Source organism: Lipomyces doorenjongii (genome assembly GCF_038497915.1).
Source record: "Lipomyces doorenjongii strain NRRL Y-27504 unplaced genomic scaffold V1508scaffold_140, whole genome shotgun sequence".
Classification (NCBI taxonomy): domain Eukaryota; kingdom Fungi; phylum Ascomycota; class Lipomycetes; order Lipomycetales; family Lipomycetaceae; genus Lipomyces; species Lipomyces doorenjongii.
The window spans coordinates 1-23,869 of record NW_027118207.1 but is presented as its reverse complement, the minus strand read 5'-3'; the positions used below and the strand labels follow the sequence as shown (position 1 = coordinate 23,869).

General features: G+C 48.6%; 8 protein-coding genes across 8 annotated transcripts; 6 read left to right on the top strand and 2 right to left on the bottom strand.

Annotated features, from left to right (window-relative positions):
- Nucleotides 1-526: 526 nt before the first annotated feature.
- On the bottom strand, nucleotides 527-1,455 carry V1508DRAFT_428057 (60S ribosomal protein uL5). Its single transcript, XM_066941756.1, has 5 exons — nucleotides 1,406-1,455; nucleotides 1,103-1,324; nucleotides 914-1,049; nucleotides 698-852; nucleotides 527-640 (listed from the first exon to the last, which is right to left on the bottom strand). The coding sequence occupies exons 1-5, from the start codon at nucleotides 1,406-1,408 to the stop codon at nucleotides 632-634; spliced, it is 525 nt and encodes a 174-aa protein (XP_066792358.1). The 5' UTR covers nucleotides 1,409-1,455; the 3' UTR covers nucleotides 527-631.
- A 200-nt stretch (nucleotides 1,456-1,655) lies between these two features.
- On the top strand, nucleotides 1,656-2,515 carry V1508DRAFT_59536 (uncharacterized protein). The gene is made up of 4 exons (XM_066942967.1): nucleotides 1,656-1,831; nucleotides 1,887-1,907; nucleotides 1,976-2,056; nucleotides 2,141-2,515. The coding sequence occupies exons 1-4, from the start codon at nucleotides 1,829-1,831 to the stop codon at nucleotides 2,426-2,428; spliced, it is 393 nt and encodes a 130-aa protein (XP_066792357.1). The 5' UTR covers nucleotides 1,656-1,828; the 3' UTR covers nucleotides 2,429-2,515.
- A 599-nt stretch (nucleotides 2,516-3,114) lies between these two features.
- Nucleotides 3,115-6,770, top strand: V1508DRAFT_435780 (uncharacterized protein; the record flags this gene model as incomplete). The annotated part of the gene is made up of 4 exons (XM_066942079.1): nucleotides 3,115-3,439; nucleotides 3,493-6,276; nucleotides 6,328-6,615; nucleotides 6,664-6,770. The coding sequence occupies 4 exons, from the start codon at nucleotides 3,115-3,117 to the stop codon at nucleotides 6,768-6,770; spliced, it is 3,504 nt and encodes a 1,167-aa protein (XP_066792356.1).
- A 277-nt stretch (nucleotides 6,771-7,047) lies between these two features.
- V1508DRAFT_59624 (uncharacterized protein) lies at nucleotides 7,048-12,715 on the top strand. Its single transcript, XM_066942968.1, has 5 exons — nucleotides 7,048-7,300; nucleotides 7,469-7,607; nucleotides 7,672-8,011; nucleotides 8,067-12,410; nucleotides 12,503-12,715. The coding sequence occupies exons 2-5, from the start codon at nucleotides 7,492-7,494 to the stop codon at nucleotides 12,653-12,655; spliced, it is 4,953 nt and encodes a 1,650-aa protein (XP_066792355.1). The 5' UTR covers nucleotides 7,048-7,300; nucleotides 7,469-7,491; the 3' UTR covers nucleotides 12,656-12,715.
- Nucleotides 12,716-14,038: 1,323 nt separating this feature from the next.
- On the top strand, nucleotides 14,039-14,301 carry V1508DRAFT_400855 (uncharacterized protein; the record flags this gene model as incomplete). The annotated part of the gene is made up of 2 exons (XM_066938374.1): nucleotides 14,039-14,097; nucleotides 14,151-14,301. 2 exons carry the CDS (start codon nucleotides 14,039-14,041, stop codon nucleotides 14,299-14,301), a joined length of 210 nt encoding a protein of 69 aa, XP_066792354.1.
- A 1,581-nt stretch (nucleotides 14,302-15,882) lies between these two features.
- On the top strand, nucleotides 15,883-17,226 carry V1508DRAFT_59383 (uncharacterized protein). Its single transcript, XM_066942966.1, has 4 exons — nucleotides 15,883-16,184; nucleotides 16,236-16,304; nucleotides 16,362-16,902; nucleotides 16,958-17,226. The coding sequence occupies exons 1-4, from the start codon at nucleotides 16,152-16,154 to the stop codon at nucleotides 17,152-17,154; spliced, it is 840 nt and encodes a 279-aa protein (XP_066792353.1). The 5' UTR covers nucleotides 15,883-16,151; the 3' UTR covers nucleotides 17,155-17,226.
- Nucleotides 17,110-18,762, bottom strand: V1508DRAFT_428039 (DHHC palmitoyltransferase-domain-containing protein). The gene is made up of 4 exons (XM_066941755.1): nucleotides 18,119-18,762; nucleotides 17,925-18,064; nucleotides 17,778-17,872; nucleotides 17,110-17,730 (listed from the first exon to the last, which is right to left on the bottom strand). The coding sequence occupies exons 1-4, from the start codon at nucleotides 18,588-18,590 to the stop codon at nucleotides 17,298-17,300; spliced, it is 1,140 nt and encodes a 379-aa protein (XP_066792352.1). The 5' UTR covers nucleotides 18,591-18,762; the 3' UTR covers nucleotides 17,110-17,297.
- Nucleotides 18,763-18,827: 65 nt separating this feature from the next.
- Nucleotides 18,828-22,761, top strand: V1508DRAFT_428036 (DNA polymerase family B-domain-containing protein). The gene is made up of 7 exons (XM_066941754.1): nucleotides 18,828-19,124; nucleotides 19,191-19,630; nucleotides 19,682-19,753; nucleotides 19,803-20,061; nucleotides 20,114-21,576; nucleotides 21,628-22,078; nucleotides 22,133-22,761. Exons 1-7 carry the CDS (start codon nucleotides 18,950-18,952, stop codon nucleotides 22,504-22,506), a joined length of 3,234 nt encoding a protein of 1,077 aa, XP_066792351.1. The 5' UTR covers nucleotides 18,828-18,949; the 3' UTR covers nucleotides 22,507-22,761.
- The last annotated feature ends 1,108 nt before the right edge of the window (nucleotides 22,762-23,869 follow it).

Genomic DNA, 23,869 nt, shown 5'->3' with positions numbered 1-23,869 from the left:
AGCGCTGAACCTCTCCCACGCGACCTGAAGTACGACAACAAATGGTGACGCGCAAAGGTGGACAGCGACGGATCAGGTCAAAGACGGCACGAGCTGTGGCCACCTGGTCACATTACAAATTCCAACAACGACTTCGCGACAAAGCACGAGAATATAAATCGTGCAAAGTCATTTTGGTCTCTGAAGAATACACCAGTAAGACATGCGGAACATGCGGAAAACTCAACGAGGTTAGGGATAGTAAAAAGTACGCCTGCAAAGAATGTCGGTTTGAGTGCGACCGCGATGTTAATGGTGCACGAAATATTCTGGTGCGTTGCATGACAGTAGATCGGACAGTAGACAAATATCTACACAGGAACGACGATTGTGTAGACGGTCCATATTGCAATCCACCGGCACTTTGAGAGCCGTCACACTTTTACTTGGTAATCGTTGTGGCTCGCGTTGAGGCTCGCTTCCTTCTCGGGTTTTCCCCGAGTTGCATGACCCTAGTCTAACAATGAGCGTACATGCACGCAAAGAATTTGTCGTTATTTTAAATTGATATTACACATAAATACATGACAATCCGGAAAATAATATGTCCTTTTCAAACCCATATCTACTGAACCTATGCCCTGTTCACTTTTTACTTCGACTGTACCAAAGTTAGTACGATTTGAGATCCACGAATCCAAAGATATATGATACATACCATAACGATGGCATCGTACTTCTGCTTGAACCAGTTGATGGTGTCCTCCCGAGTGATCTTGTGCTGAGCACCAACCTTGGCGGAAGCACGTTTGCGACGAGCGACTCTGCTGCCTGGACGGGCAAGGCAGACGTAGAAGTCCATACCGTAGATACCTATGCATGGCTTAACAACCTATTCCCTTTGTCACATTCTTAACCTAGAAATGTCGCTTACCGATGGAAGGATCGTACTTGATGCCCAGATCGATATGCTCAGAGATACCGAAACCAAAGTTGCCGGTCTCGGAGAAGTTCTTTCGTCGGAGCTCATATTCCTTAACCTTCAATCCTCGCTCGAGAATCTCCTCGGCCTAGAGCATTCAATATTAATATCCCATTCCAACTCTTTAAACCTCTTGCGTACCTTGGGACCTCGGACGGTGACATGAACGGCTATCTTCTCATTTCTTCGGATTCCAAAGGTTCGGACAGTGTATCGCGCCTTAGAGTAGACGGGGGTCTGACCAGAGAGCTGCTCCAACACCTTCGCTGCGCGGGTGAGTCTGTCACCGGACTCGCCAACGGAGATATTGAGAGTGAGTTTCTCGATGCGGAGCTCTCGCATGGGGTTGGCTGACTTGTCACTCTTCATTATTCGTTAGTACTCTAATCTTTAACTATGCATCTAATTATATGTAAACGCTGCTAAGATGCGATCTGTACGTACCATTTTGTCGGATACAGGTGATGCTACTCTGTTGATGGTGGACACAATCGCGATATCTCTGAAGCACAACGTAAAGTTCAGTTGGGCTAGTCATTTGTTGTCGAGAACGACACGCAGTCACGACCCAGGTCCTTTAACTTGGGGTTTGCATATCAAATAACGCAAATGCAGGGCTAAGCCCTACCTGTTATGGCTCACATGCAGAATCACAGAATATTACCTCACCGTCGAATATCTGCGCACGCATGGAGAGCGCAGTCGCTCCGGGTGTTAAGCGCTATATGCATCAGCGCTGAGTGCACCATAATGCGAATTGAATCTTCAAATGCTTTAGCCTGAGAGAGCATCAGGCATATCACCATCATAATCCAAAGGTTGAACCGGATTTAACATCCTAGCTACTGAGGATCGTATTAGATTGCTATGGTGTGTATTCATTTATTGTACCTTGATGGTATCGCAAACTAATATCGTAATGTAGGCTTCGAAACGAGCGAAATTGGTATGGCTGGTTGATCCAATCGACAAACGATTCCGTGACCTTTGCACGGCATACTGATTTGGTATTAGGCTGATTTAGTCAATTATCGCATGAGAGTAATTCTCGAAGATGGGCGACAGTTTACAGGGCAGATGCTGGCATTTGATAAGGTACAGTTTCTTCTCAGCAACCCATCACAGTAACATTACAAATATGTCCGTGTTGCAGTCTAATGTGATCTAACGAGTATCTAGCATATGAACGTCGTGCTTGCGGATTGCGAAGAGTTCAGAATTACTAGACGCAACGCCAACGCGAGGAAGCAAGGCACTAAAAGCGACGTTTCGGCAGCAGAAGCAGTTGAAGAGAAGCGCACTCTAGGACTTGTTATTCTACGAGGAGAAAATATCGTGTCTGTGAGCGTTGAGGCGCCTCCACCATCGGAAGACACGTCACGACTGGGTGTGATTCCGCCGGGAGCTGGTGTTGCGCGGGCTGTAGGTAGAGGATTGGGTGGATTTGTGCCTGGCATGGGATTTTAGGCAATGGGGTTTGTGTATGTTAAGATACAGATCGATCACCTTCGTGTATAAAATTGGTTTATTGGGTTGTATGGCTTGCATCTGATATAAAATGATTGTACCTATGTTTCATTGAGGTATTAAAATGTATAATATTTGAATGTTGCATTTATTACCGTGAAACAGATGGATTCTCATGCAAACGGTTTTATAGCATCTGAGCTGTTCACCAAACTCATGAGGTAGGATACTACCGGCTGGTGCTCCAAATGTTGAATTCTAAATTCATCAGGAGTGGTAATAAATATATATCTCGCCGTTGACCCTTGCGGTTTAAAGTTATGCGGTGAAAATGTCGCAGCACGTAATTGCGTTACCTGACATTGGGGGGGACGCGTTAACGACATAACCCCTAGAATTGCTACAACGCCGCTATCTGATGATCTCGCGGTAGATGCGCTCGGGCTGAGCGGAAGGCACATCCTCTTCACATTAGCCTGTTTTACCGTTAATCATTGGCTTATATGCTAGGTGCTATTTACCTGTCACGAATTCGGAACATTACGTCGCTTGCCGCCTCGGCTTTCAGAGCGCATTCCTGAATATATCCAGTGCGGTCATCGCAAGTGTTCGATCTGTTCGACCTTTTCGACCCCCCGGATTATTTCACAGCAGAAGAAAGGAGAACCATAGGAATTGATTTTCAAATGGGGGTTAGCAGAGCACTTGTCAGCGGGAGCGTTGGGGGCATGCGTATGAATGGTGAAGTCGACATTTCGCGCCTCCTGGAGCAGAATACGGCGTTGCACAAGCTTGTCAGCGACCAGCAAGCTACCATTTCGGAATGGAAGGCAAAAGTCACTCAGACATCAAAAATCAGCGAACATTATAAGGAGCGATTACTCAGCGTGGAAAGCGAGCGAGATCAACTGCGACAAGCCGTGAACAATTTGGAAGTACAATTACAAGCACTCAGTACCCGTGATGAACCGGTCGCAGGCAAACCCAAAGAGAGGGCGAATGGAGACCTTGGTAAGTTGGGTAGTCTAGCCATAATCGCAATATGAAGACTTAATCTCAAACAGAAATTTGGCGAGAACCGACCGGTGCTACCAATGCAGATGAAATATCCACGACCACGACCGCGACCACGACCGTTGCCCCACGACGAAGAAGTTTCATTACTTCGCTAAAACATTCGGAAGTTGAGGTGAATCTTGCAGGACAGACTACAACTGATCTACCTGCCGACCGAACCATTACGAAACCATCAAATATCGCGACAGCTACTGCGGAAGCTGAAGATGTCTTGTCGACATCGACTAGCCAGAGCTCACTGGACATACCGGTCAAGGAGTTTTCAAGAAGTTTAGGTTACGCGTTCGGAGGCAGCGATATATCACTATCAATCGGCAATGATTGCAGCATTTCCAGCTACACCACAGCTGGTGAGATAGAGCCTGAAGAATCGCCAATTCTCTTGGCATTATCAGAACCAGGTTCCACGCTCATTGAATCTAGCACAAACCAAGAAGAAGAGATTACAATGTCCGGCGTCCAGAATGAACAAAAAGAATGCTTGCATTCGCGACAAACGTCCAGTGCCTTTTCGTTCGAGGCTACCGCGCAGGATGAGTATGCCATACAGTGGGCTACACGAGCTGACAGGAATTCGACATCATCAATCGAGTATGTGGATGACTCTGCAGAAGAAGAGGAGAAACCGGAAAGTGAATCTCAACTGGCCACGCCTACGCTAGCGTCGACGGCTACTCTAGGCTCCGAGACTGACACTGACACCGGGCCACCGCCATCAACATCGAAAATGACACCGGCGGAATTCCCCAAACGTGTACAGTCTTATTTCCCTACCGCATTTACTAGCCGTGCCAGTTCTGTGAACACAGGGCTGGGAGTTGACGGAATCGACGATAATGGCTTCCCTCTCGCCACAAATACTGCTGTGACTGCCGTCGGGTTTATTGCACCCTCCCACTCTGATAATGTCGAGACGTCACCGGCGCTAGATCAGGTTAACGCTTACGACTCCTCTTCGAAGAGCCCACAATCGACTGAGCCAAGCGACTCGCCAGTATACTTTCCGCCTTCGTCTCCAGCTACATTGCGGAGCAGGTCTTCTACGATTCCGGCTGCAGCAATATTTCCACCACCATCAGCCGGATCTTACTATGAAAATGTTCCGCTTCTACAAACCACTTCAGTCCTTCTCATCACTCCGGCGAATTTGCCGACTATCGCAGTATCGGTAGTTTCCTCTCGTGTGCGCAATCTCCAAAAAGTAAAAAACAAACTGGATGATCCCATAATTATTTTGTCTATCCGTGACCGGTCCACCGATAAGGAGTGGTGGAAGGTCTCCAAGGCGCTCAGTAGCCTTCTTGCTCTTGATTCGATGTTGCGTTCTGAGCTTGGTAGTTTTGTGATTCCCAAACTGCCCGACAGGACGCTTTTCGCTAGCCTTGCGCCATCGAAGGTGGACTTGCGGAGAAAAATGTTAGCAGATTACTTTTCGGCCGTAATGAGTATTCCGGCGCTACACGAGAACGATAAGCAAGCAACTGTACTTGGAGAGTATTTGTCAACTGATATTATCGACCCTATGGGTATGCCAGATACAGGCGTCCGTAAGGAAGGTTATCTGACGAAACGAGGCAAGAACTTTGGTGGCTGGAAAATGCGTTATTTCGTACTCGATAGTCCTGAACTGCAGTACTATGAACGCCCGGGAGGGGCATACCTGGGAACAATAAGACTTGATTCGGCCGAAGTTATCACGTCCGACTCGCATGACGAAGGTGAAGATAGTAAAGTTTATCGACATTCGTTTCAGATATTGGAGCGCAAGCGTCAGGATTCGCTGACTGTCGCGAGACACGTTCTCTGTGCAGAAAATGATGACGAGCGGGACGACTGGGTTGACGCGCTACGGGAGTATATTGAACCTCAAGCAATGAAGTCAAGTGATGCGCAGAGTATTTTCAGTACGGTTGGTCCTGGTGCGGAAGCGTCGTCGTCATCTTCAGCGGCCAGCTTTGTCGTCACCTCACCAAAGAAGAAATTGCCAGTTGGACTGTCACTCGTGTCGCCTATTTCGAGAAAGAAACGGATGGAACAGGAGAAGACTGACGTGGAGTCTACAATTGGCTATGGGGAATATGAGCAGAGTAATATGAGTTCAGTCAGTTTGCATGAACAGTCACCGAGTCCTCCGGGTTCGGCTGCTCAGTCGACGTCGGCACCATTATCCGCACATTTCTACAAGCTTCTCTCTCCGACATTCCCACAGTCTCACGAAGGGTCATATAACGAAGACAGAGAGTTGGAGAAGGATTTAAAAAAGCAGAAGAAACGTAGTTTCTTTTCACTGAAAAAGGATCCTGCGACCGATCACTCGCCATCGCCAACACCTATTCAATTGGTAGATCAAGTGAAATTGCAACAGCAGCAACAGTTGGACAATCGAAAGTTCCTGCAACTTGATTTCGATTCATTTCAGAAAAGCCCTATGTACGAATATCGAACATCAATATCGCAACCTTTTGCCTCTGATGAGCCAATTAATTCAGTACTGCCACAGAATTATGATGATGACGATAAATACACAGGTGAAATAGTGCGAGGCGGAATCAAGAATATCAACAGTACAATTGTCGTCGGTATATTTGGAATCACATTGGCGCAGGCGATTGAGATTTCATATATAGCCAAAGGTGATGTTAAGCTGCCTTCTGTCGTGTATCGATGTATTGAGTATCTCGACATGAAGGGTGCAGCCAAGGAAGAGGGCATCTTCAGGCTCAGTGGGTCTAGTACAGTTATCCGGTCTTTGAAAGAACGATTTAATACAGGTATATTACGTTGAATAATGATTGTTGGGCTTGCGTGCTAACATGGCGTAGATGCAGATGTGGATCTTCTTGAGGATGGTGCGCATTACGACGTGCATGCAGTGGCCGGTCTGCTAAAGCTATATCTGCGAGAACTTCCGACAAATATTTTGACTGAGGATTTAAAGGTCGAGTTCGTTCAGTCTGTTGAGATACACAATCGGCAGTCACGCTTGGATATGCTGTATGTCCTTCTGCGCCAACTTCCCCCTGAGAATTTTAGTCTTCTGAAGGCATTATCGCGGTTTCTGATCAAAATCGTGGAGAAGTCTGATCAAAATAAGATGAACATTCGAAATGGTACGTGGTGTATAAGTTTCTATGTCAACTAGCACTAATATTTTGTAGTTGGCATTGTATTTGCACCAACTTTGAACATATCCAACGCACTTGTGCAAATATTCATTGCCGACTATGCACTGCTTCTAATCGACAAGAAGTTATCAATTACCTGATGGAGCTTTATGGGATACGATTGGCATCTCATGTGGTGTTCTGTAGATTTTATGCATTTGGGTTATGAGGTGTACAATTGTTATATTAGGAAGTTAATATTTGAGTTTACGGTTTACTGTTCATTGTATGCTTTATGTAAATTGCTCGTTTAGACCGATATGGACAAGATCAATTTTTTTTGGTTTTGCAATCCGTTTCTAACTCAAGATGCGACTGACCAAGCCTTCTTTGCTATGGAAAATCCTGGCCTAATATAGACTACCGTATTTTCGTCATATGCTTGTCCTATGAAGGTAGTGTTCAAAGGTGATCCACTAGCTTTGCTTCTAAGATCTTTCCATAATCTTGCAGCAGCATCATTTGCGACGTTGCCGCAGTACACGATGTCACAGGTAACCCTAATTACTGGCTGGACTGGCGCAGACCTCCGGGTATTAGCATCATCCCACCCCATTCAACAATAACCATCAATCAATCTTCAACATTGGCGACGAAAAAGCCACTGATTGTTTGCATACAATTGATCTTGGTAGGTACAAATTTACTTGTCGATGCAGGAAGGCGACCAAGACAGGCCAGACGTGGATCGCACATTTGTACCGTTTACACTCTATATATGTCCTATCCAAGGATCTGGAGCAATGGACGCGGGAAAGGTAATTGGTCAATGGTTGACTAACGACTTTGGAATATATAGTCCCGAATAGGTCAATAGCAATCATGGCTCAAGCATTGCCGATTCAGTTCCAGGAGCACTTGCAGTTAGCTGCTATTGGCATCCCTCAGAACGCAATTGGCTTTAATTCTTGCACATTGGAAAGTGATCACTATATTTGGTATGTTTTAATATCCCAAACGTCCTATTCGACAAGCAGATATGTAATTAACATCGATGGAAAGTATTCGGGAGACGAACGACACTGGCGCCCAAGTTGTCATCATCGACTTACACAATGGCAACAATACTGCACGACGCAACATTTCGGCAGATTCGGCCATCATGAACCCTGCAGCAAATATTATTGCCTTGCGTGCGCAAGGACGCACGTTGCAAGTTTTCAACTTGGATTTAAAGCAAAAGTTGAAGTCGTATGTGATGGACGAGGACGTTGTTTTCTGGAAATGGATTACGGACAAGTCATTGGGATTGATTACCGAGACGAGCATTTACCACTGGGACATTATTGATTCCAACCAGACTGCGCCTGTTAAGGTCACGGATCGTCATGTGTCACTCGTGGTATGTGCTTATTTTGGAGTAGTTGTTGCTGTTATTGTACTGACATACTGCAAAGGGCTCTCAAATTATCAACTACCGAGTCGATACCGATGGAAAGTGGACTGTTTTGATCGGAATTTCTCAGCAGCAGGGCCGCGTTGTTGGCAACATGCAATTGTACTCTGTTGACCGCAAACAGTCACAAGCCATAGAAGGGCACGCTGCGACCTTCGCCAGACTGCGCTTGGAAGGCGCTACAACTGATACGAAGCTATTTGCGTTCGCTACTCGTACTGCGACAGCAGCCAAGCTGCATATTGTCGAAATCGATGCTCAAGCCAATGCGCCAAAGTATTCCAAGAAAGCTGTTGACCTTTTCTTCCCACCGGAGGCAACCAACGATTTCCCCGTGGCACTGCAGATATCGGACAAGTACGGCATCTTGTATCTTGTGACTAAGTACGGTTTCATTCACCTATATGATCTGGACTCTGGTGTCTGCATATACATGAACAGAATCTCGTCCGAGACTATTTTCACGTCTACCACGCACACCGCGTCCTCTGGTATCATGGCGATCAATCGCAAGGGCCAGGTTTTATCTGTATCTGTTGATGAGAAAACAATCATTCCATACATTCGCGACAATTTGTCCAACATCTCGCTTGCAGTGTCACTCGCGTCGCGTGCAGGTCTGAGCGGTGCTGATGACTTGTATGTACAGCAATTCTCGCAGTTGATTGCTTCCGGACAGTACGGCGAGGCTGCTCGTGTGGCTGCTACTTCGCCTCGGGGAATCTTGCGTACACCGCAGACAATCGAACAATTCAAGCACCTTCCGGCCATCGCGGGTCAACCATCTCCGATCTTGCAGTACTTTGGGACGTTGTTGGATAAGGGCTCACTTAATCGCCACGAGTCACTTGAGCTTGCTCGTCCAGTTTTATTGCAGAACAAGAAGCCTTTGCTCGAGAAGTGGTTGAAGGAGAACAAGCTGGAATGCTCTGAGGAGCTAGGTGACATCATCCGTGCCCATGACATTACTTTGGCACTGAGTGTCTACCTTCGAGCCAATATTCCAGCCAAGGTTGTCGCGTGCTTTGCTGAGACCGGGCAGTTTGAGAAGATCTTGCCGTACTGCACCAAGGTCGGATACAGCCCCGACTTTGCCATCCTGCTACAGAACATTGTTCGCATCAACCCTGAGAAAGGTGCCGAATTTGCGGCGCAGCTTGCCAACCATGAAGGTGGTGCTTTGGTCGATATTAACAAAGTTGTCGACATCTTCTTGTCTCAGAATATGGTTCAGCAGGCTACTGCGTTCTTACTCGACGCGTTGAAAGCGAACGTACCAGAACAGGGTCTTTTGCAGACGCGATTGCTGGAGATCAACCTTATCAGCGCACCGCAGGTCGCCGACGCCATTCTCGGAAACGACATGTTCAGCTTCTACGACAAGAAGCGTATCGCGAGTCTATGCGAGAAGGCGGGATTGCTACAGCGGGCATTGGATCACTATGAAGATATTGGCGATATCAAGCGTTGTATTGTTCATACCAATGTGTTGAATCCTGAGTGGCTTGTGCAGTATTTTGGCGCAAAGTTGAGCGTTGAACAGTCGCTTGATTGCATGAGAGAGATGCTGAGGGTCAATATCCGACAGAACTTGCAGGTTGTGATTCAGATTGCGATCAAGTACTCTGACCTCCTCGGTGCTCAGCGCATCGTCTCGTTATTTGAGGAATTCAAGTCGTTCGAGGGCTTGTACTACTACCTGCAAAGCACGGTTAATCTGACTCAAGATCCCGATGTTGTGCTCAAGTACATTCAGTCTGCATGCCAGGTGGGCCAGTTCTCGGAAGTTGAGCGCATTTGCCGCGACAACGCTGTCTACAACCCAGAGAAAGTCAAGAACTTCCTCAAGGAGGCTAGATTGGCGGATCAGCTACCTCTGATCATTGTTTGCGACCGATTCAACTTTGTTCATGATTTAGTACTCTACCTGTACCAGAATCAGCAGTTCAAGTTCATTGAGACTTATGTTCAGATGGTCAATCCTTCGCGTACGCCAGCTGTCGTCGGTGGCTTGATTGATGTTGATTGCGAGGAATCAATTATCAAGAACCTTTTGCAGTCAGTCCTCGGCCAAGTCCCGATTGAAGAACTCGTGGCTGAGGTTGAGAAGCGCAACCGTTTGAAGTTGATCTTGCCGTTCTTAGAAGCCACGATGCAAACTGGCTCGCAGGACCCGGCGCTATTCAACGCGCTGGCCAAGATTTATATAGACAGCAATAACAACCCGGAGAAATTCTTGCGCGAGAATAACTTGTACAATTCGCTGGTTGTTGGCAAGTATTGCGAGAAGCGGGACCCATACCTTGCATTTATTGCGTACGAAAAGGGCCAGAACGATCTCGAGTTGGTCAACATCACGAACGAGAATTCTATGTTCAAGCACCAGGCGCGATACTTGGTTGCGCGGGCGGATGAGGATTTGTGGGCTGCGGTTTTGGACGAGTCGAACATTCACCGACGGCAGCTGATTGACCAGGTTGTTGCTACCGCGGTGCCGGAGTCGAGCAGCCCTGAGGATGTGTCTGTGGCGGTGAAGGCGTTCATGGCTGCTGATTTACCGATCGAGCTAATTGAGTTGCTTGAGAAGATCATTCTTGAGCCGTCGCCGTTCAATGATAATGAGAACCTGCAGAACTTGTTGATTTTAACAGCCATCAAGGCTGACAAGGCCAAAGTGATGGATTACATTGAGCGGATTGATAACTACGATGCCGCTGATATCGCGCAGATTGCTATAGACAATGGCTTGTACGAGGAAGCGTTCAACATTTACAAGAAGCAGAAGAGCCACACGGAAGCGCTTGGTGTGCTGGTGGACCACTTGATGAGTCTGGACCGTGCAGAAGCGTATGCGGAGAAGGTTGCGTTGCCGGAAGTGTGGAGCTACCTTGGAAAGGCGCAGCTCAACGGGCTGCGTATCAATGACGCGATTGAGTCATACATCCGGGCGAACGATCCCAGCAATTTCCAAGAAGTGATTGACATTGCGTCGCACGCGGGCAAGGATGAGGAGCTTGTGAAGTTCTTAGTTTTGGCGCGAAAAACGATCCGTGAGCCGGTTATCGACAGCCAGTTGTTGCTTTCGTATGCGCGCATCGGTAGACTGCCAGAGTTTGAGGAGTTGCTTGGCGGAGCGAATGTTGCTGACGTTGAGTCTGTTGGCGACAAGCTGTTTGAAGAGGGCAACTATGACGCGGCCAAGGTGCTCTACAGATCTGTGTCGAACTGGGCCAAGTTGGCGTCGACGTTGGTGTACTTGGGCGACTACCAGGAGGCGGTCGACTCTGCGCGCAAGGCCGGCAGCATTAAGGTGTGGAAGCAGGTCAATGGTGCGTGTATCGAGAAGAAGGAGTTCCGGCTGGCACAGATTTGCGGATTGAATTTGATTGTGCACGCGGAGGAGTTGCAGGATCTGGTGAAGACGTACGAAAACAATGGATATTTCGACGAGCTGATTGGGCTGCTTGAGCAGGGCCTTGGTCTGGAGCGGGCGCACATGGGCATGTTTACGGAGCTGGCGATTTTGTACGCCAAGTACCACCCGGAGCGGATGATGGAGCATTTGAAGCTGTTTTGGTCTCGGATCAATATTCCCAAGGCGATCCGGGCGTGCGAGGAAGCCCACTTGTGGCCCGAGCTTGTGTTTTTGTACTGCCACTACGACGAGTGGGACAATGCGGCGCTGGCGATCATGGAGCACGCAGCAGACGCGTTTGAGCACTCTGCGTTTAAAGAGATTGTTGTGAAGGTGGCCAATCTCGAGATTTACTACCGGGCGGTGAACTTTTATCTTGGGGAGCAGCCGCAGCTGCTGACGGATTTGCTGACGGCGTTGAGTGCGCGGATCGACGTGGCGCGGGTGGTGAAGATGTTCCAGAAGAGCGACAACTTGCCGCTGATCAAGCCGTTTTTGGCGGCGGTGCAGCAGCAGAACAACGTGGCGGTGAACAATGCGTACCACGATCTTTTGATTGAAGAAGAGGACTACAAGTTGCTGCGGGACTCTGTGGACCACTTTGACAATTTTGACCCGTTGGAGCTTGCGAAGCGGCTTGAGTCACACGATCTTATTTTCTTCCGACAGATTGCGGCGCGGATTTACCGGAACAACAAGAGATGGCACGACTCGATCGAGCTGTCGAAGACCGACAAGTTGTACAGGGACGCGATCGAGACTGCGGCCAAGAGCGGGAAGGTGGAGGTTGCGGAGGAGTTGCTGCGATACTTTGTGGAGACGGGCAACAAGGAATGCTATGGGGCGATGTTGTATACATGCTACGAGCTTGTGCGGGAGGATGTTGTTAGCGAGTTGAACTGGCGGTACGGACTTGGGGATTTTACCATGGTAAGTTTGTGGTGGGGGGGAGGTTGGTTGTGGAAGGCTGGGAGCTAACGACTTTTTGATAGCCGTATCACATTAACAAACGACGCGAACAGGAGACCAAGTTCAAAGCGCTGGAAGCGTTTGTGGAGGACCAGAAGAAGAAAGCGCAGGACGGACAGTCCGAGGGGCCGGTACTCGGGGGTCCGATTCTGGGCGCGAACAACCGGCTATTGCTGACGCAGGGTGGCATGATTGGCGGGTTGTAAGACGGTAGACGGGTAGACGAGAGAGAGTAGATTTGTTATTAGTAGGAAGAGATTGATATTTTTATTTTTTGTTGCAGGATTGTATTTGAATTGAAATGATCGATCGATGTTGTATTTTATTAACTGTTTCGCGATGGCGACGTAGGAAGCGGAGAAGACAAGAAAATGTGAGTCGAAACGCGGAATGAAAGGCAATCGCAGGACGGCCTGGCGGGGGCGGGGCGAAGCGAGGCGAGGCAAGGCAAGGGATGAATAGTTCCGTTCACTCGAAGACCAAATAAATATAACTTCGTTCTCATAAACCACTGGCATGTGCGATTTAATTACGTCCCAAAGGGGGAATCGAGCCGCAGGGGTTAAAGCGTGTTCTGTGGAACTCGCGACTGCGTTTGCTAATTTTACAATTCAGTCTGATGCAAGGCGAGGATTCTGTATTTATAGCTACATCAATAATAAGCTGCATCTTGGTAGTTATTACTGAATACTGATACGTTTGTGTGCATGTGATGTGGCACATTTTTTTCTTTCCTTTTTTTTTTTTTTCCATGGTTGGGCGGGCGCAGGGTCCACGGCACATCTTGTCTCTCGAGTAACAAACAACGCTGAGTCGCTGATACCCGGAAGTCGCCAGTTTCGCTCTCACGTAATAGCACGTCGACACATAATCCAATACCGAATTTTCACAGAAATAGTCACGTCGGGCCGTCGAGTCTCATGCAAGGAGATGGTGCAGCGCGAGGAAATTACCTGAGCCGCATTACTCGCGCGATAACAAAACGGCAGCTGGTAACGCGGGTGCGGGTAACAAGACTGCGGATTTTGCCACCGCGGTTATGCACATCCCCGATACTGGCGCTAGCCGCATCTGGAACAGGCTCAAGACTGCGCAATGCCATACGCGCAAATGTCATACGCATTACTATTACAATACCGTACGAATCTCGGTGCGAGGTGATTCGCTGGACAGGGCCAGTTGGGGGTGTTCAGGCGCACTGCTGATCGATCTGCGCCTGAACGCGCGTCCGCCATTTGCGTTAGGGGGTTAGGGCCAAGGTGGCACGTCGATCGCCGGCAGAGGCAGTGCTAAAAATAAGCCGCGTACCTGTCTCGGGAGCGAAACGAGCAAGGTACAGGGCGAACAGGGCGAAAAGTAGTGTAAATCTTGTCTGCAGGGTACGGGCTGGGCCACTCCTGTTGGCTAGTGTTTTGTTCGAATGCAGCTTGCGCCCCGCCGCGACCAGCGCCACCCTTTGCCCGTGCTATATATTCCCGGCCCATCCTCCTGCCTGGGCACTGCTTTTTTTTTTCTCTTCACTATTATCACCTCCAAAAATCTTTCGCTCTCAGAAGAAGTCCTCTTACCAGATCTATACATCATTCACAATGCAGTTGAAGACCGTTCTCGCCGCCCTTGCTCTCGTTGCTTCGGCTACTGCCATGACGTATGAATCCACGTGATTAATGCTTCTCTCTGATAAGGCTGACTTTTACTTAGCAACTCCACCAACTCCACCTCGACCAACACCTCCGTCCCCACCTCTGCTCAGCCTACCCACACTGAGTCGGCTGGTGCTGCTGCCCAGAACATTCTCGGTGCCGGTGTCCTTGGTGCCGTTGTCGCTGGTGGCATCGCGCTTGTCCTGTAAACGTCTCGTCTCGCTTTCGATCGAACCCGCAGTATCATCGGTCTCATAGAAATTGGTTTTGCGCGCGTCTCCTTGTGATGTCGAGTTGATAGTTTGTCGGTACAAGGGCATGGTAATTGGGATCTGGTTTGGTTTTTGCATCAATATTCGCTATGTTAGAAACTTGTTTAGGTTTTTGGTGGCTACTACTCTTCTTCGTTGAATTGTACCGGCCTTTCGCAAGGCAGGTCGGTCATATTTCCTTTCCGGCGGTTGTGATACAGAAATTAATTTGTCGGGAGTTTCTTTTTTTGCATGTTAATGCTTATTTACTATTTAATACTTCTTCGTGTCATATAGTTCAATTTGTTCACTTATTTTAATTCTTGTGAGATATTGTGTGAATGAATAAAATGTACTTTTAGAGTATTGCTCTCTTCTGCGCTGTAAGGGTAACTCTTTGCGCGTGGCCAATCAGCGTGGCAGGAAAGTCATTTCCCTGCCTGATTAGGTGTCGTTATTATTGCCACGGACGCGATTGCTTTCTGCATATGGTAATGGCAGAGATAACAGTCATGTAGCGCTCACTAAAAGGTGGCACCACCGCCTGTTCGCCAGTTTGCTAGTCTGCCAGTCTCCGGAGATCTGCTAGTAAAACCTGCACAGAACCTCTGTGGCCTAAGCGCTGATTGGCAGGCTACCTTTTGTCTCTGCAGAACAGGTTGGAACTGGAAAGAACCTGGCTGGCGGCCATCTGTCGGTGCAGCCGTAGTCCCGTACTTAAATCCGGCCTTAGGGTAATTCGATAGCGTTATATTCAAGGAGCTTCAGGGAGAGTGACCAACCATTCCTCTTTGGGACTAGTACACGCCGATTCAATCGTACGCCAAATCGGGTTTGCTGTGTCCTCCTGCGAAAAACAGGGCTGAAGCGCACTGAAACGCGAAGCGCTTAATACTTGATTTATAGGCCTGAATTGCTAAGAAAATTCTTCCTTCCCTACTTTGATCGTTTTGGGCCATGGCTACTAAGGTGATCCGCTCGCTTGCCGATCACGTTACAAAACTACCCAAGTCTCTTCAAATACATCAATCTCCCTTTCCTTCAATGAATTGTCTGATGTCGTCGTCCAGTCCTCGAGATGGGGCGGCCGCCAAAACAATTCAAGTGAGACGGGATCAACATATGTTGTGGCTATATCAAGGTGAATTTCGGGCTTCGACTAACCATCGAGGACGGATTCCTGTACATCGATGGGCACACCTAATTGAACGGGTGCCCGCAAACGAGATAGCGCAATTGCAGCTTTCGGAGGTTCCTGGGTCTCCCTGATCATGGAGCTTTCATCACTCCAGCATGAATAAGGTCAAGTGCTGACCGTGAAATCGTAGTTGCCAATGCCGGTGTCTCTACCTCGTCCCTCGCTCCGGCCTTGACAATCACACTCTCGTTTGCCCAATGATGCTGTCCATTTGAAACTGCAGTATGTTGATTAACTTCCTATATAGTCTGTAGCTGCGGCCGCCATGCGCTGAAAACTCATCTTCATGCCCCCTCCACCATTCGGCCGGCGGATGTCAGACAAGTAGCGATTGTGCTGGTTGCAACTTTCAATAATTTGCCCTGTGATGACACCCATGCTCAACGGATAATTTCGCTGAAGCGCACATTTAGGACTGTTTATCGGGACGGTCGGCTCCGACGCCCATTCCGACATGATTAACGTTTGGCCGTTATCACTAGCGTGTCGGTCGTCATTGCGTGCAATAAGTAGTCTTCTGCTTAGTTATAGAAGAATCTATTCTTGGCCATATAGTCCCAAATAGTTGTCCCCTCCCTATTGCCGAATTTGTCTTATTTAGCATACAAAGATGTCTGGACTTGACGCCGCGCGTGCGAGCATCGTAAGTTTGCTGCATGTACTTTGCGCGAAGGCTGGTTAATGAATTCGACAGGCACGATATCAGAAGGCACACGCGCCGAGACCGGCGTTCGACGAGACAAAAGAGTGGACTCTTTCGAAGGTGGTCGTCTCTTCTACTACTACTGTGACATTCTGTTCTACTCACACGGGCTGATAGACGGTCAAACCGGACTGGAGACCCGGCGACGGCGCATCAAGCGCGGAGTGGCAGGCACATGCAAAGATACAAATCGACCCGCTTGAGCCTGGCCGTCCGCCGATTGACAATTACAAGCTTTTGATTTCGGCCATCGTGCCCCGGCCGATCGGCTTCCTCTCGACAATCTCACAGGATGGAACGCGCACGAACGTAGCGCCGTTCAGCTACTTCGAGCTCGTCGCGCACGAGCCGCCGACGTTCGTCATATCCGTCTCGGGAGGACTCAAAGACACCGTCAACAACCTTCTCGAAACAAAGCAAGGCGTGCTCAACGTCGTCAGCGAGTGGTTCATCGACGCGGCAAACTATACGGCAATCACGTCGCCGCCAGACGTGTCAGAGTGGGACCTCGCCGGCCTGCACCAGGCGCCGGCGACAAAAGTGCGGCCGCCGCTCGTCGCAGAGTCGGCGTTCAATATCGAGACCAAGGTCGTCGACGTGCTTGACGTCAAGTCTCCCCGGTCCGGAGCCGTTGTGTCGCGGGTTTTTGTGCTGGAAGGTACGAGTCGTCCGCAGTGTGATCACAAACAATCTAATGTGCTAATGCGGCATAGGCGTTCACTTTCATGCCCGCGAAGACGTGATTAATGACAACAGGTCTAGCTTGGACATGGCCAAGTTGAAGCCGGTCGGTCGCATTGGCGGGATCATGTACTGCCGCGTGTCCGACGGATTCGAGATCCCGCGCTACGACTACGCCCAGCAATACGAAGACGAGCCCGCGGTGCGGAGTATTGTCGATCAAAACTAATCCTTTTTTGTTTTTTGTTTGCGCTTGTCTGGTTCTGCAATGATAGACGTTATTTAATACAAGTATGATACAGTGTAATGCCAAATCATCTACAACTCCATCCCGTCGCCCCTTAACACCAATACCCGTTAACAGATGGCCAATCAATCGTCACGTCGTCGCTCGGACGGTCGGAATTCCACACTGACGCGACCAGTATATTCGTCCTCCTCGTTCGCGATCACCACGTTGCTCGCCCGTCCGACAGACGACGATGACGCGCCGCGGTCAAGGAAGCCCTGCAAGCTCGACAGCATCTGCGCCTCCTGCTGAGCCTGTCGTCGAATCGCGTTCAGCACTTTCGCATTCGTCGGGAACGTCGTACCGTTGCCTTTGGACGTCCGGACCGGGAGAAACCACGTCCACGGGTTATCGCCCATGACTTGCCGGAAGTTTTCGCGCCAACCAACATCGAAGACATTGCCGACCGATTCGGACGATGGCGGCTGCGAGTAGCGGTATGACGAGCTCGCGACCGACGATTTGTACCGTTGCGTTTCCATTGCTTCGATCGTTGTCTTGTTGGAGAATAAAAGACTGTAATTGTTAGTCTCGGCGTTTTGTAACCAGACGCGCGGACATACTAGAGTTGGTAGCCCAGGAAAATGCAGACTGCGATGCCGAAGATGATGGACACGATGAAGAGGAAGACCCAGTTTAAGGAGATATATGTGTCGAGCTAAAGCCTTGGTCAGTTGCGCAACCACGCCGGATAACAATCGAGCACGTACATATTCTGAGCGGTCTATCCAATCTAACAGGACAATCCCGGACGCAAAAAAACTGACCAGGCAGAACCCAACGACGTAAATCAAAAACAGGATGAAGTACTTGTGATTGTCATATCCAATGCACGAAGAGAACCACGGACCTATCCATAACACCGTCAATACCTTTAAGTGCCACCACAACGCGAAAAACCTACAGTGGTGGTCCATCCTGAGCACACATGTTCCGCATGTACTGCAGTGGTGCGTCCGGTCCGGCTTCCAGCACTTGCACTTTGAGCAGTACCGCTGCTGTCCATTCTCCTTCGCCATCACGCCCTGCGGTAGCAACGCCGCCCTACCCGCCTCCAGATCTGTCTCGCACGAATCCTCATCGCCACCCGGAGCCACGCTCCGCGTCGGACCAATGCCCGCGTACCGGACAATCAGGAAGTACGAACTCACACTCAACACATATATCCCCGTGCCAAAAAGTACGACAACAACCCTACCAAATCCTCCCAGCGCCCGTATCCCGATATCAATAACGAGGACGTAGGCCGCCCACGTCAACAACACGTTGACAAACACCCGCGGGAATAGTGACGCGAATGCACAGCAAAACGCGTTGACCGCTCCGGGCGAACACGGACTCTTCGCGAAGACCGGGTCTCTCGGATATTGCACCATGAGCCTATTCCTACACCCTATTCAGCCAAAATATCCTAAAAAGTGCAGTAATATATATTTCAATCCCAACAAACGGAAGGCACGATTAATTTTGTTGAAGAGCAAAAATTGGCAAGGGGCTGTGTCGGCGAACGGCGATGGCCAGACGTCATCTCGGCTAGGCCCACAATACCCTTACCAATTAATGCCAGCGCGGCTTCGCACGACCCGTACGCGTTAACTGTCAAGGATTAATAGGCCAAGTCGCGTCGAGGTGATATTCTCATTATATCCCTCCTGCTCGCTGCACCTTTGTTTTTCTGTACGACTATCAACAACTCGTACATCCCTAGGGGGACAAGTTTGGGCCTGGAAAAATAATGACTTCTGTAAAGCGGAACAACCCGCTGACGGATTTCACGAATATACCACGACCAACGGTGGATCCTAAACGTCCACGGTTCGGGGGCGGATCGGTGAACCAGCGCAACAAACCGAGTAGTTTCGAGGAAGACCTCGGCAGGCTTACTCAGGAAATTGAAGGTCTTCAAGGGTGTATGTTTTTTTCTCTCTTTTTCTATTTAAGCGGCAGCCTGGAGCATTGACTGACGCGTTGTGCAGCTGCCGAACATGATCAGAAATGGGCGCGTCCGGCATTAGAGCAATTCGATCCGTCCACAACACCGGTTGTCTTCCAGCAGATCGAAGCGGAAGAGTCAATGTACAATGGTGCTTCCGTGATCCGGCTCTTTGGCGTGACGGAAAAAGGACATTCGGTCTTGTGCAATATGACGGGCTTTTGCCATTACTTTTACGTGCCGGCGCCGATGGGCTTCACGAGGGAGGATCTGGATTTCCTACTGGGGTATTTTCAAGATAATTTCCCAACGGCTGTACGCGATCTGGAATTGGTGCTCCGAGAAAGCATCTGGGGATATTCAGGCGATAGCAAGTCTCCCTTCATCAAGATCGTCGCGCAAGATCCAAAGCATATTAACCGGATCCGGGGCGCGTTTGAACGAGGAGATCTGCATTGTGAGCGCGGAGATTTAAATCACGAGGTAAGATCATGTATTGGACTAATGCAATGTTGCAATGCTAACTATGCTTAGAGATTCTTTCCGTTCCCCATTCAGACGTTTGATAATATTCCCTATGTTTTGCGAGCACTGGTGGATTGTCATGTACGCCTTGCCATGCTGATCACGATGGTTGCATGCTAATATTTTGTAGATGTCGGGCATGTCGTGGGTGACTCTACCGGCGGGCAGGTATCGCCTTATTCCAGAGTCTCTGAAGGTGTCGTCTTGCCAGCTGGAAGTCTCGATTCCGTACGAAGACTTAATCTCGCATCCGTCCGAAGGAGAGTGGCTCAAGATGGCGCCACTTCGAATCCTCAGTTTCGATATTGAGTGTGCGGGTAGAAAGGGAGTTTTCCCGGAACCTGAGATGGATCCCATCATCCAGATTGCGAACGTAGTTTCACGCCATGGTGGGTGATTTTGGATATTGTCTCGGATGAATATGCTGAACGATAAATACAGGTGATCCGAAGCCGTTTGTGCGGAATGTGTTTACGTTGGATACATGCTCGCAGATCGTCGGGACCCAGATTATCGAAAACATGAACGAGAAAGATCTTCTCACGCGATGGCGAGATTTCGTCAGAGAAGTGGATCCGGACGTAATTATTGGCTACAACTTTGTCAACTTTGATCTTCCATATCTTCTCGACCGAGCCAAGGCCCTCAAGCTGTCAGACTTCCCATACTTTGGCAGGCTCGCCAACGTCCGCCAGGAAATGAAGGATTCAACATTCTCGTCTAAAGCATACGGTACCAGAGAATCCAAAGTTATTAACATTGAAGGTCGATTACAATTTGATTTGCTTCAACTTATCCAGCGTGACTTCAAGCTCCGGAGCTACACTTTAAACTCCGTTAGTACTGAATTTTTGAACGAACAGAAGGAAGACGTGCACCACTCCATCATTACAGACCTGCAGAACGGAACACCGGAATCTCGACGCCGCCTGGCAGTGTATTGCTTGAAAGACGCGTATCTCCCGATGCGGTTAATGGAGAAACTCATGTCGTTGATCAATTACACAGAAATGGCCCGTGTCACAGGTGTTCCATTTAGTTTCCTGCTCTCTCGCGGCCAGCAAATCAAAGTTGTTTCTCAGCTTTTCCGTAAGGCATTTGAATTAGACATTGTCATTCCGAATCTCAAGCAAGAAGGCTCAAGCGACGAGCAGTATGAGGGTGCTACTGTGATCGAGCCTCTCCGCGGCTACTACGACGTCCCGATCGCGACGCTCGATTTCTCCAGCTTGTATCCTAGTATCATGATGGCTCACAATCTTTGCTATACAACATTACTCTCTCGCCAACAAATCGAGATTCAAAAGTTGCAGAAGGATGTGGACTATATATTGACCCCTAACGGTGACTGTTTCGTCAAGCCACATAAACGGAAAGGTGTCTTACCTGTAATCCTCGAGGAGCTACTGAGCGCACGAAAACGCGCCAAGGCGGATTTGAAGAAAGAAACTGATCCCTTCAAGCGGGCTGTGCTTGATGGCCGTCAGTTAGCGTTAAAAGTGTCGGCCAATTCTGTCTATGGTTTCACTGGCGCCACAGTCGGAAAGTTGCCCTGTCTGGCGATTTCATCGTCGGTCACGGCGTACGGTCGGCAGATGATTGAGAAGACAAAAGAGCAAGTTGAGAATGCGTTTACTGTCGCGAACGGGTACTCGCATGACGCGCAAGTTATTTACGGTGATACTGATTCTGTTATGATCAAATTCGGTCACGACGACTTGCGAGAGTGTATGCGCCTTGGTCAGATTGCGGCCGAAGCGGTCTCTCAGATATTTGTGAAGCCGATCAAGTTGGAGTTCGAGAAAGTGTATTATCCGTATCTACTGATTAACAAGAAGCGGTACGCGGGAATGTATTGGACGACGCCGGAGAAGCCCGACAAGATGGATACAAAGGGTATTGAGGTATGCATCTGCCCTTGGTTGCTCTGTCGAATCCTTGGCTAATCAAAGTAGACCGTCCGGCGGGATAACTGCAGACTAGTTCAGAACGTCATCGAAACTGTCCTTAAAATGATTTTACACGACCGGGACGTCGACGGCGCGCAAGAATTCGTCAAGAAAATTATTTCAGATTTGCTTCAGAACAAGATCGATATGTCGCTCCTCGTTATTACAAAGGCGTTGTCAAAATCAGATTATGCTGCGAAGCAGGCGCACGTCGAGCTTGCCGAGCGCATGCGTAAACGAGATGCCGGATCTGCGCCTACGCTTGGTGACCGTGTCGCCTATGTGATTATCAGGGGTGCGAAGAACGACAAGAATTATGAGAGATCGGAAGATCCGCTTTATGTGCTCGACAATAATTTGCCGATCGATACGAAATATTATCTCGACAATCAGCTGGCGAATCCTTTACAGCGTATTTTCGAACCAATTCTGGGCGCCCGTAAGGCGCAGCTCCTGTGTAGGTACCTCGCGATGACACTGAGAGTAGCGGAATACTAACGGAAATGCATAGTGACCGGCGAACACACGCGGACAATTTCAGTTGCGGCGCCATCAGTAGGCGGTCTTATGAAGTTCGCAGTCAAGACCGAAGTCTGCATGGGCTGCCGCACACCACTCACCGGTGTCTACGCCAAAGGCGCATTATGCAAAAACTGCATGCCTCGTGCTCCAGAGCTCTATCAAAAACAGATCGAGACCGTCAACCAATTCGAGACTAAGTTCGCTCGACTGTGGACGCAATGCCAGAGATGCCAAGGCAGCTTGCATCAAGATGTTATTTGCACCAGTAAGGATTGTGCGATCTTCTATATGCGGAAGAAGTCGCAGAAAGATATTGCCGATGCGACGTATCAGTTGGCAAGGTTTGATAACACCACGTGGTAACCTGAATTGGTTGCCACATAGGACGGGCATGGAATAAGATTATTTAGGTATTCTGGGTCATTTGTACATTAGGTGGCATATATGTGTGATTATATTTAGTTGCTTTGTCCTCTCCTTCATCATACACGAATAAATTAGAGTTAATTGATTGCATTTGAACTCAGAACACTGTTGAAGGACACTCGCACGAATGTTATTTATCACCGACAAAGGAGAACTCGGTACAATATGCGTAGCACGAACAGAGGCTCAGTCGACTCAGAGCACGTTCTGCAGCAAGAGTGATTTGAATCGTTGGATGTCACTTCGAGCTATACATTATATTATACATTATAAATAATTAGTCAAACCTTAGTCACCAGTTACACTGTATATATTAGTTATCATCATAGATTAAATTTAATATCAATTCCTATATCGCATAGGTGTAGACTAATCGTAGCAATAATTTTACAATATTTTGCTTTACAACTTATCGTCGAGGTGAGTACTTGTAATCAGGCTGAAACATCTAGCAACAGCGAAATCTCCACTTGGATGCGATCGACAATGTTCTCATAGTTGCGGAATGATTCCATGAACCTGGCCAGCGTTGACATGTGTCCAGCACGACCTTGGATTTGGCCGCATAAAACTATTTTGTCTTGCAAGCTGTTTTGAAGCAAAAGACCGCATTCACCGGCCGATTGATCTTGTCTGCGACATTGCTGTCTTGACAGATAGCTGCATTGAGGCACAGATGACAACATCGAAATACCCGACCATAGCAGTAATACTCCATGTGAAAAATTCTCTCGCGAGTTCCGCGGTGTTCTTGGGTCGATGATAGCGCTTGGCCACCTATCCAAAGTACTTATCGAGTTCTTCCTTGGTGATGTTGTGCTGAATGTCTTCCAGTCGAATTCAGTACAAGCGAGTAAGATAGTGCATGTACAGCTTGCAACGTTTGTACACGCCTATATTCGAGATCATCTGCGGCGATGCGTACATGGGGTGCGAAGTCGGGTTGATTAATAAGCATTGTCGCTGTTCTTGTTCACATCGGCCTTTGGCAGTTGTTTTGACTCTGGCCAATTACGAGTAATCGGAGTCATCGTCTTTTGGTTACAAATCTGTTGTCGGCCGGGGGGGGGGGGGGTTAGTAAAGCCGCAGAATATGCGGCTCAGCTTGAGAATGTAGGAGGATAATATCTAGATGATGAGCGGCGAGTGTATATGAAAATTATTTACTGGTCACAATATAAACCATCCTACTACAGAATAGTGAGTAGGGCTGTTTCGAATACGAATATCGGCAGGTTTTCCCAATATTCGTATTCGATATTCGACTCTTTCAAAGGCATTCGAATAATGTTCGATATTC

What these genes read in the sequence shown, in the direction of transcription:
- V1508DRAFT_428057 (XM_066941756.1), bottom strand. An exon ending in TCACCGTCCGAGGTCCCAAG is followed by an intron (nt 1,050 to 1,102) that starts GTACGCAAGAGG and finishes TGAATGCTCTAG; the next exon opens with GCCGAGGAGATTCTCGAGCG. An exon ending in CAAGTACGATCCTTCCATCG is followed by an intron (nt 853 to 913) that starts GTAAGCGACATT and finishes AGCCATGCATAG; the next exon opens with GTATCTACGGTATGGACTTC.
- V1508DRAFT_59536 (XM_066942967.1), top strand. An exon ending in CTTCGAAACGAGCGAAATTG is followed by an intron (nt 1,908 to 1,975) that starts GTATGGCTGGTT and finishes ATTTGGTATTAG; the next exon opens with GCTGATTTAGTCAATTATCG. An exon ending in AGATGCTGGCATTTGATAAG is followed by an intron (nt 2,057 to 2,140) that starts GTACAGTTTCTT and finishes ACGAGTATCTAG; the next exon opens with CATATGAACGTCGTGCTTGC.
- V1508DRAFT_59624 (XM_066942968.1), top strand. Translation starts at nt 7,492, where the DNA reads ATGGCTCAAGCATTGCCGATTCAGTTCCAGGAGCACTTGCAGTTAGCT. An exon ending in GAAAGTGATCACTATATTTG is followed by an intron (nt 7,608 to 7,671) that starts GTATGTTTTAAT and finishes ATCGATGGAAAG; the next exon opens with TATTCGGGAGACGAACGACA. An exon ending in ATCGTCATGTGTCACTCGTG is followed by an intron (nt 8,012 to 8,066) that starts GTATGTGCTTAT and finishes CATACTGCAAAG; the next exon opens with GGCTCTCAAATTATCAACTA.
- V1508DRAFT_59383 (XM_066942966.1), top strand. Translation starts at nt 16,152, where the DNA reads ATGTCTGGACTTGACGCCGCGCGTGCGAGCATC. An exon ending in ACGCCGCGCGTGCGAGCATC is followed by an intron (nt 16,185 to 16,235) that starts GTAAGTTTGCTG and finishes TGAATTCGACAG; the next exon opens with GCACGATATCAGAAGGCACA. An exon ending in GCGGGTTTTTGTGCTGGAAG is followed by an intron (nt 16,903 to 16,957) that starts GTACGAGTCGTC and finishes AATGCGGCATAG; the next exon opens with GCGTTCACTTTCATGCCCGC.
- V1508DRAFT_428039 (XM_066941755.1), bottom strand. Translation starts at nt 18,590, where the DNA reads ATGGTGCAATATCCGAGAGACCCGGTCTTCGCGAAGAGTCCGTGTTCG. An exon ending in GCTCAGGATGGACCACCACT is followed by an intron (nt 18,065 to 18,118) that starts GTAGGTTTTTCG and finishes TGTTATGGATAG; the next exon opens with GTCCGTGGTTCTCTTCGTGC. An exon ending in TTCCTGGGCTACCAACTCTA is followed by an intron (nt 17,731 to 17,777) that starts GTATGTCCGCGC and finishes TAACAATTACAG; the next exon opens with TCTTTTATTCTCCAACAAGA.
- V1508DRAFT_428036 (XM_066941754.1), top strand. Translation starts at nt 18,950, where the DNA reads ATGACTTCTGTAAAGCGGAACAACCCGCTGACGGATTTCACGAATATA. An exon ending in AATTGAAGGTCTTCAAGGGT is followed by an intron (nt 19,125 to 19,190) that starts GTATGTTTTTTT and finishes CGCGTTGTGCAG; the next exon opens with CTGCCGAACATGATCAGAAA. An exon ending in GCGGAGATTTAAATCACGAG is followed by an intron (nt 19,631 to 19,681) that starts GTAAGATCATGT and finishes AACTATGCTTAG; the next exon opens with AGATTCTTTCCGTTCCCCAT.